The following is a 9,994-nucleotide window of genomic DNA, read 5'->3' as shown; positions in this document are numbered from 1 at the left end:
GAGGTGGCATGCTCGGCCATTGATTATTTGTCAAAATATCTCTGTACATGTAGCTTAATTCTTGAAATTATAACGCTTTCATCTGATCATTAGTTGGCGATGTACACTTGTTTGGTTCTTCTCTCCATCTTCGAACCTAAAAGCTAGTGGACTCGAGATGTTCAATATTTTCTGACACAAAATAAGTTAATAATGATTTTGGTCACAGCAGGGAATAGAAGAACAACAGTTAAAAGCACATTTTAAGATCATATTGCTAATGCTATAATTGTTCATGACTAATTACTCATGTGACTTCCACTGTGCAGTATAAACATATTGAGTTGGACCTCCATGGTGGGTCTTGGATTCCATGCTGCCATTAGGTGTGTAAATTAACACAATGTCCACTACTGTGTACTAAACATACATAATTTTAGCCGTTTTTATCAGTTCCCAAATAGAGAGTAAGTTTTTAAGTCTCAACCGACTTGAACATGTGTGCAGTGTAAGAGTGTCGAATGAACTAGGTTCTGGAAGACCGAGAATTGCAAAATTCTCAGCATTGGTTGCTGGGATCACGTGTCTTCTAATCAGTTTCTTATTCTCTCTTACCCTAATGGTCACCACGAAGCAGTACCCGGCAATGTTTTCGAACAGTTTGGAAGTTAAGCACCTTGTCGAAGAGCTCACACCATTTCTAGGGATATGTATACTCTTAACAAATGTTCAATATGCTCTCACTGGTATATATTAATCAATTTCCAACTTCTTTCAATGCTTATATCAGTTCTGAAGTTGAATTATTTCATTTTTATGCTTCGTCAAAGCCATGGGATTAACTTAATTCGAGATTGTAGGAGTGGCAATTGGAGCAGGGTGGCAAGTTCCAGCTGCCTTAATAAATGTTGGATGCTACTTCCTGCTAGGTGTTCCTCTGGGAGTTTTGATGGCCTACAAGTTCAAAATGGGCATCGAGGTGACTATTTTCACACGTAAATAGTCGTGAACGATCAATTAGTGATGTTAACTTTGTATCGGCTTGATAATATTCTTCAGGGCCTTTGGTACGGAATGTTGCTAGGTTTATGCCTACAGTCTTGCCTATTACTCTGGATGATTTGTATCGCAAACTGGAATAAAGAGGTATGTGCTAAATCGCACGCAGGAACTAGAGCTTTTCTAATCAGTACTTCACAATTAATATACGGTTGTGCTACATGAATACAAAGCTTTACATAATGGTTTACATATATATGATGCGGTAAGATATGATTGAATCAGAATTTCTTCAACCAAATTGAGAAAAAAAAACTTTTTCGCTATCTTTTTGACACTTCATCTGTATGTAAACTATTATGTGACTCATGATGTACTAGTTAGCATTATAGTATCGATTTCTAAAGAAGGATGCTTTTTTATGCACATTGCAGGCTTATGTCGCAAAAGAGAGAGTAAAAGCGTGGGGAGGGTAAACGGATACCGAAGAAACTGGTAATGGTAAAACTACTGCAAAAAAATAAGTCTGATAAAGCTTTGAATTTCCTATATTGTCATTAAGTCAACACTGTCATTTGCAAGTGCCATTATATTAATAAATGGGCAAAATAGTCCAACCAATGAACCCCTTAAGAAGACTTGTGGTGCCACCCAATGTACGTTGCCGTCATTATAGAGCTTTTAAAGTCTTGTAGAAATATTATTTTCTTAAAGTTGAATCAATACTAATTAATATTATATTTATTACTTGTATAAATGGTTGATGATATTAAATGAGAACCTTCCTCTATTATTATATAAGGAGTATCTTATTAGCCCTTGTTTGGACTCGATTAAAATCATATTTAGTGGAAAATGTATTTTAAAATAGTGATTTTTTGAATAATGTGTTAGTTTTGAATTTACATGTAGTACTATCTTATTAAAAAATATGTGATTAAAAAGATGAGAAAGAGAGAGAGAAATGTATTTATTTATTTTTAAATGGAGCCCAAATAAGAGCTTACACTTAAGGGGCTGTTTGAGAGTCATTAATTTCGGTCAGAAATTAATTTTCAAAACGTCGCCAATTATTTTTCTGACAGCCCATGTGACTTACAAAGAGAAAATGGCTTTCTCCTTACGATTACCTACCCATTGGACTTTTCAACGGGTTTTTGGGAACATCTTTGAATTGTTTTGATACAAAGGGTAAATCTGAAATTTCATGCCTTTTGAATTCAAATTTGCAATAAAGAATGGTGTGTAGGTCTCACGTTGATGTGATGGAAAAAATGCATTTTGAATTTGTTTGAGAGTCATTAATTTCGGTCAGAAATTAATTTTCAAAACGTCGCCAATTATTTTTCTGACAGCCCATGTGACTTACAAAGAGAAAATGGCTTTCTCCTTACGATTACCTACCCATTGGACTTTTCAACGGGTTTTTGGGAACATCTTTGAATTGTTTTGATACAAAGGGTAAATCTGAAATTTCATGCCTTTTGAATTCAAATTTGCAATAAAGAATGGTGTGTAGGTCTCACGTTGATGTGATGGAAAAAATGCATTTTGAATAAATATGGGAAACAAACGGGGGCTTTGTATTGAAATTCCTGTTGAAAGATTGACAAATGACTTCCCAAGAGAGAATACACATTTTGTGATATAGGCTTATTTGAGCCACATTATTTTAAAAAAAATATATTTTTCAATAATGATTTGACATTATTTTAATCACACATTTTTCAATAAAATAATATTACACGTAAATTTAAAAAACTTTCTTATTTTTTAAGTACACATTTTCCATTGATTTAACATGAACAATACATTTTTTCCTAGAATATAACTCAAACATGAGCATATATTCCACTGATAAAGCCACTTGTACATCATATTTCTACATTATGCTTGATATCATCTTTGTTGACATGATTTGATTGGTTAAACTGTCAAATGATGTGTTGTCACGTGACGGAGTGTAAAACTTAGTGTACACTATGATGTATACCAAACATAATTAATATTCTAAAATGAGATCATTTCGCTCATTTGCTTTGTCGAGCATTTACTTAAAAATTCTCAAAAATTAAAGTCGCACCGACCTTTATGACTTTGATGACTTCTACTGTGACTAAAATAAATAAATTGGCAATTGAGAGAAGAAAAACAGTAACGCGCTAATGAATAAATGGGTGATGTTGCATTGCATACGGTTAGGGGAGTTACATTCAACTATAATTACAGAATATATGAAGTACTATTAATAAGTAAAGAAAAATTACCAATAACTAATGGTACAAAATTCAAGAAGATAGATGTTATCTCAATTCTTTTAAAGGTAATATCCATGGGAACATAACTCATCAAATTACCCTTTTATCAAATAAACAAACATAACTTGGATTCTCGTGATAATATTAAGCCCTTGTTTCATAAAAAATAAAAATTTTAATTTAATTCAAAATCAACAAATAACTTTAATCACATATTTTATGAAACTCAATTTTTCAGTCACATATTTTATTAACTTTTATCTAAATTTGCTAATTTGATTTTAATTTCCATCAAATAGGACTAAACAGGTAGAATGTCCAAACTTTATTCTAAAGAGACGTTGTTTTTCTTGCTAAACTGAGGATTTTATTTATTTATTTATAAGAATTTTGCTATTTGTACACTAATGATTTAAACTCCATCTCACATAATGATGTGGCATTTGTTTTTAAAAAATGGATATGAGTGGTATGCAAACCTGCCCAATCCCTTTTCATTTTCAATTAGGCGCCGTATCTTTTCTCCCAAATTTTGAGAAACTTTCATCCACAATTCCCCTTTTTGGCGCCACCATTCGACATCCGTCTAAGGCTTCCACCGACCAATCCAGTTGAAATTGACATCGCTGGTTCATTTCGAAACCACATGTCGATCGACTCATTGTCATTCACTCAAAGATGGTGATAAACAAAGGCAACTTCCTTTTTCCATAATGGTTTGCTTTTGTAGTTTCTGATTATATAATAAATGAAATGTGTTAAAGAGTCTTTGTCATGAAAATATGTAATCTTTCTTCCTTCGTGATGCTACAGTACTATGCTCCAAAGATGAAATTTTAGGCGGTGATGGTACAAGTGTTCCTCAGGTGGGTATGAAGTTCAATGATGAAAATGAACTGTTCGATTTTTACAAAAGATATGTGTACAACATAGTTTCCAAGTTAGATAAAGAAATTTGAAAAAGGACGATGACAGAGTTATGTGATATGTTATGTTGACATGTAATCAGGAGGGGATAAGAAACAATACTACAATCGATTCTTTGGCGGTTAAAACTTGGAAAAGGAGGCATCGTAGTAATACAATCTTACTTTTTGAAAATGCTAGCAAATTGCTTGAGGTTTTACTTTAGTATGGATTTGGACAATCAGTCGAGGCTAAAGAATGTTTTCTGTGAAGATAATAAGAGTCAACAAGCATATAAAGACTTCGGCGATGTTGTCACAGTTGATAGCATTTACCTTACTAATAGGAATGACATATCATTTGTCCCTTTTGTTGGAGTAAATCATCACGGACAATTGACACTACTCGGATGTAGCTTGGTGTTGAATGAGCATACAGATACATTGTATGGCTATTTAGGACATGACTGCAATGCATGCACGGTCAAGCTCCCCATAAGATGATTTTCGATCAGGTCAGGGACACGCATAATGCAATTTAGATCGTGTCTCCAAATACGAAGCATAGATGGCGTTTGTGGCATATAGTGAAGAAGTTACCAAAAAAGTTTGGATGCCATGTGAATAAGAGTTCTATATTTCGGACTGTATATAAATTGGTTTATGATTCTCAATCTCTTGAACAATTTGAAAAAGGCTTGAGGGTGATGGTCAATATATATGAATTGCATGATAATGATTGGTTATTAGGACTGTACGATAACTGATGCTATTGGGTTCATTGCTATTTCAAAACCACATTCTTGGAAGGGGTGTCAATAACCCAACGAAGTGAAAGTATGAGTGCATTCTTCAATGGGTAATACATTCGAAGACATCATTGAAGTATTTTGTTGAACAGTATGAACAAGCTTTGATAAATAAAATCGAGAAGGAGTTCCAAGCCAAGTCTTAATCGTAAATGGTACCATGTGTAACAAGTTATGAAATGGAGAAGCAATTTTAGATAGCTTACTCCATTTCAAAATTCAGAGAAGTTCGAAGGAGTTTATTGGAAAAGTGTATTGTAACCTCATATATGCTTTTGAGGGATGTTTCGAGATGACGTATAAAATACACAAGGATGTCATACATGATGAGCGTTCGACGAAAAAAGTTAATTGTCTCATCTCAACCAGAAAAGTGTGAAATTATGTGCAGTTACCACTCATTGGAGTTTTGAAGAATACAGTGTAGGCATGCAATCATAGTGTTTATCCATAATGATGTCAAAGTACTACCTAGCAGATATATCTTATGGAGATGGTGGAAAGATGTGAGTAAAGCCTACTCGAGAGTCGCAGTGAACTACGATGGATTGGTTAATACTAAACAACAGTTGATGTATGACAAATTGTGTCAATCTTTTGCGAAGTTGGTAGACTATCTACAGATGATGTCGTCAAAGCTACTAAACTACTAGAGTGGATCGAATATCAATGTAAAGAGATGATGACGTCGAATTCAAGTTCTGGGAGTAATGTTATGTCCTCGTATATGACCCAGATAGCCTCTCAGTATAGAGCAACATAGGATTTGGCACCAGTAGTGTAGAAGAGCCCATTAGAATCGAGTTCGAATGAAGTAAAGATATGTTTCACAGTTATGTTACAAATAATGTAATTTTTTAAGCACACATAATTAAGTAGTTGGGATGTTATGTAGGAAAGTTCAAATTCAAACAAATGAAAGAGATAAGGCATGTCCAAGTAACATGGGAGATGGTGCAAACATCATTCAAGCACCTCAACAAGCACAATATTCTATGACTATACTGTTATCATCTACACAGCTACTAATGGTTAGCATAGTTATTTGATTTAGTTGCCTTTCTACTAAACCTAGTTATTTCATATAGGGTGACAACAAAAGTATTGCATTTACACAACAACTACAATCCTTAAGTTTGATCCCGTCGATTGCAAATCATGGTCAAGGTAATGTATGTGGTTAAACAAGTTTACCCCACTGACTACATCTTTCTTGTTTGTGTAATAATGTTCATATTATATAGGAATTCAGGCCATACCAAACTACTATCCACGTTTACCGGATCAAGATGTATGATATTGCTATGTTGATTTCAAACTTTTTTGGCAATGGGTTATAACATAGAATTTCAATGTTATCTTATTCGATGTTATTTTAGGATGTTTGAATTAGTTATTGTAACATTCACAACAGTTTGATGTAGGAACTTGCTTATGAACAATGTTATCCTATTGAATTTAACTCATTAATCTATGATTTGAAGTTGTATTTTTAGATATAGTACTCTGCTTGTTTAGTAGCTAATGAATTGTGTTTAACACATTAGTCTATCAATGAAAAATATTTTTTAGCTATAGACTTCTACGTATTTATGTTATTTTGCTGGTGAAATGTTCTTGTAGGTAACAGAGGTATAGGTAAACTTTAATTCATGTATATTTCACATAAAACACTAACCACATAGTAGGCATCCTAATAAAGTCTCTACATAAGTTAAATTAACAATTTGATTAAATTAACAACCACAAATTAGGCCCCCTTTTCCTTTCTTATCTCCTTTCGCAATCGCTTTTCCTTGCCGTTTTGTCACATTCACAAAAATCTCCACATCTTTTTCGTGACTTAGTCGACACATGATTTCAAGCATGCCAGAGACATCTTGAACTAATTCATTCGCCATAGGTTTAGTGGAGGTAATACCAACAATTTCTGTTGATTCATTGTTTGTTTTACCCGCTCAAACCCACTCTCAATATCCGCAGTTCGCACTGCAACAATTGAACAAATTACCTTTTTTCTTAGTATCCTGCTCCACCTAAAAAGATTTTCAATAATTCATGTTTACTCAATTGGCATGGGCATTTATTTGGGCAATCCACAAATAAATGATCGTTACATCTACAATTATGGCATACTCCGTGATTTTTTCTTCCCATTATAAGCTACAATTCAACCACATAGACAGAATGTATGATGTAATAAATAATTCAAATTAATGCTTAGCAAATTTGGTAAAAAAATGTTCTAGCTAGTCAAATTGAAATTAAAAACTACTTCATAGTCAATTTCAGTACACAAGAATTTCGAAGACCTATATAACTTCATTTCTTTCTTTATAGCATGGAATAACAACAAATTTCTGAAAACATGAAACTTCATTACACATTCAATACACAAAACCTCAACCACATACCTTTATCCAGGCCAAGTTAATCCAGAAATAGGCGAGATTACCTAACTAAACAGACAAATTTTAACCCATAGGTTTTTCCCATTGGTTTTCTTTTAGCAATACTTAACATTTATTGACAATATTTTTAGTTTACCTTATTGAACTCTACATATAGATTGTATTACTATGCAACAGTTAAATAGAAAACCTTATCATCTCTTCAGCAAGTCGAAAAGTAGTAAATTACAGTATGCACAACTAATAATATCAAGTGACCATAAATTTAATAAAAAGATGCACCATTCTTTGAATCATTTGGATCCCTGTAAATTTATTTATGCAAAAACAAATTCATAGTAATAAAATAGAATAAGTCTTGTCATCAACTTCAAATTCACAAGGACACATGTTGAAGACCTTTGTAATAGGAACTACTACATGTGTTCTAAAATGGCATCTCATTACACAATCAAAACACATAATACACATATGCTCAACAAATTGACACACCCATGTAAACCAAATATCTTACTTACCAAAGGTTTGCCGCAGATTCTCCCTAAGAAGATGGTGTTCTTAGCTTTGAAAGAAGAAAAATCGGTCAAACGATTGACAAATGGAAAACCAAACAACTGGATAAAATGGAGACCATCGAGGTCGTTGAGTTAAGCGATGGAATTGGAGAATATGGATGAAGTTAGGGTAGAAAGATGATGGATTCAAAAGTTTCTGCAATTTGAGTGCAAAATGGAGGAAATGTGAGGTGAAACTGGTGTAGATATGGGCCAGTTTTCATCCAACATTTTCTACCTTTTTTTAAAAATCCATGTCATTCCATCAACCTCTTATGTACGAGTAAGGGCTAAATATTGCCTAGAAATATTACCACCGTTAGACAAAAATCAATCCAAAACACTTATGTGGAATCAAATTGGATCGAAAAATTGAACATTCCACGAATCAGATTCATACCTCCATCCATTGATATTGTTCGAAAAGCTCTCATTGTTCCAGGTAATGGCACTTCCAAGCTCTCAACACTCAAATTTGATAGTGTATCATGTATGTTTTGAGCTTGGGGACAAAAACCTTTCTATATATAGCCAAATTTTCATCATATTATGGCTACTGTTACCTTCCAATCAATGGAGAAGTGAAATCTCATGAATGCTGTTTGTCAATGTTGAAAACTGAAACCGTGAATGTGGACCATCAATTGCCCCATCAAATGCCCGTTGAAGAAACGAGAATGGATGGACAATTACAACAACCACTAGATTCATAATTCATCAAGTGATTATGAATTGTTAAAATCCCAACTCCATTGAAAAGACAACCGCTTGTTGACTTTTCTTCATTTTCTTGCCCTCCCATGTAGGGTCACTGAAGTAGAAATGTTGATGTTCAAAGGGAGAGAAAAAGGTGGAAAAGAGAAATAACTCATAAACTCACCTTTTGAGCCAATTGTGAATTTGATTATTTTTTAAAATATAAAAGCATTTTTTTGGGATGTAAATTAGGAAGATGAAAGGGTTATAAAATTTAAGTAAATATAAATTAGAATGTTGGGTTTTTGATACCCAATAAATCCTAGGCTATGATGTTAATATGGGTTAATATTATTTCACAGATATAGGTCGATGAATGAAATAAGTCCAGCAACCAAGTACATGAGTTACACCCGGCCCAATTATATTCCATCTTGGATGGCTTGAATCTTGATCCATTTTCCTCTTTAAAGGCTCGACTTAAAGCCTAAACCTAGAGTATATATATGGCTATAACCCTAGCCACTTTCTTGTGATGTTTTGTGAGGTTTTGTGTGAGAAAAAAGTGGAATCCCGGCCGCCCCCTTTGTGTGTGAAAAATAGTCTCTAGAAGTGTCCAAAATGCTTGTTTAACGTGTGCAATTGGTGGTTCCTTCATAGTATACATTTGTGGTGTCTTCTCCTAACCTTTGTGGCCACAAATCATCATTTTTTCTTGTCCTACGTGGGTAGAATTTAATAGCAACCGAGGTGAATTAATTGATCATGGTTTGAAGTCGATTGGATTAGTTGTTGGTAGAAAAAAGGTATGTTGGACTGAGCTCGAAAATTACCGATTTGAAGTTCTTTCAAGAGATCTTCCGCAACATTTTGTATCAGAACTTTAAGGTGGTGGTTTTGGCTCGTGAAACATACCAAAAATATCCAGAAATCGCAGCAGAAATCAGATCAAAGAAGCTGTCCAAAAACTATCAAAATCAGTCTCTATTTTCGCATTTTCTGATTAATCTAGAAGAAGTTTTGGGAAAAGGAGACCACTGGCATGACGTGCAGGTGGAGGCGGACCCAGCAAGGCGGCGCGTGTGTCGGTGCGTGAGCCCCACGCGCAGAGAGGAGAAGCCTTGCGTGAGGGCACGTGAGAGCTCTCGCTACAGTCTCCTTAGACTGTTTGTTCCTCACATTATTTCTGACATTTTTTGTGTTGAAAGTTTTCTATTTCAGGGTCTGCAATAGAATCTAGACAACGTTGTTCTTTGAACGTTCGGAGCTCGATTGTGGTTCGTCAGTTGCTACAGTTACTAGAGGCTTTAGGACAAATAGTGGTGGTCCTAAAGTGTTAAATTCGCGTGTCTCATAATTTACGGATTCAGATTGGTCCGCTCT

The 9,994-nt window shown here is 34.3% G+C and overlaps 2 protein-coding genes across 2 annotated transcripts in view; both read left to right on the top strand.

The window, feature by feature from the left end:
• LOC111381860 (protein DETOXIFICATION 32-like) overlaps positions 1 to 9,994 on the top strand; it is a 17,421-nt gene that overhangs the window by 1,730 nt on the left and 5,697 nt on the right. Inside the window, exon 2 of the mRNA XM_023005707.1 lies at positions 5,556 to 5,558. Coding sequence (XP_022861475.1) covers positions 5,556 to 5,558 — 3 coding nt within the window. The remainder of the gene's footprint in view (positions 1 to 5,555; positions 5,559 to 9,994) is intronic.
• On the top strand, positions 73 to 1,758 carry LOC111381863 (protein DETOXIFICATION 29-like). The gene is made up of 5 exons (XM_023005709.1): positions 73 to 365; positions 487 to 725; positions 840 to 958; positions 1,039 to 1,125; positions 1,413 to 1,758. The coding sequence occupies exons 1-5, from the start codon at positions 334 to 336 to the stop codon at positions 1,452 to 1,454; spliced, it is 519 nt and encodes a 172-aa protein (XP_022861477.1). The 5' UTR covers positions 73 to 333; the 3' UTR covers positions 1,455 to 1,758.

This window comes from Olea europaea, unplaced genomic scaffold (genome assembly GCF_002742605.1).
Source record: "Olea europaea var. sylvestris unplaced genomic scaffold, O_europaea_v1 scaffold2387, whole genome shotgun sequence".
Taxonomy (NCBI): Eukaryota; Viridiplantae; Streptophyta; class Magnoliopsida; order Lamiales; family Oleaceae; genus Olea; species Olea europaea.
Note: the sequence above shows the minus strand (reverse complement) of the source record. Positions and strands in the feature narration are given on the sequence as shown.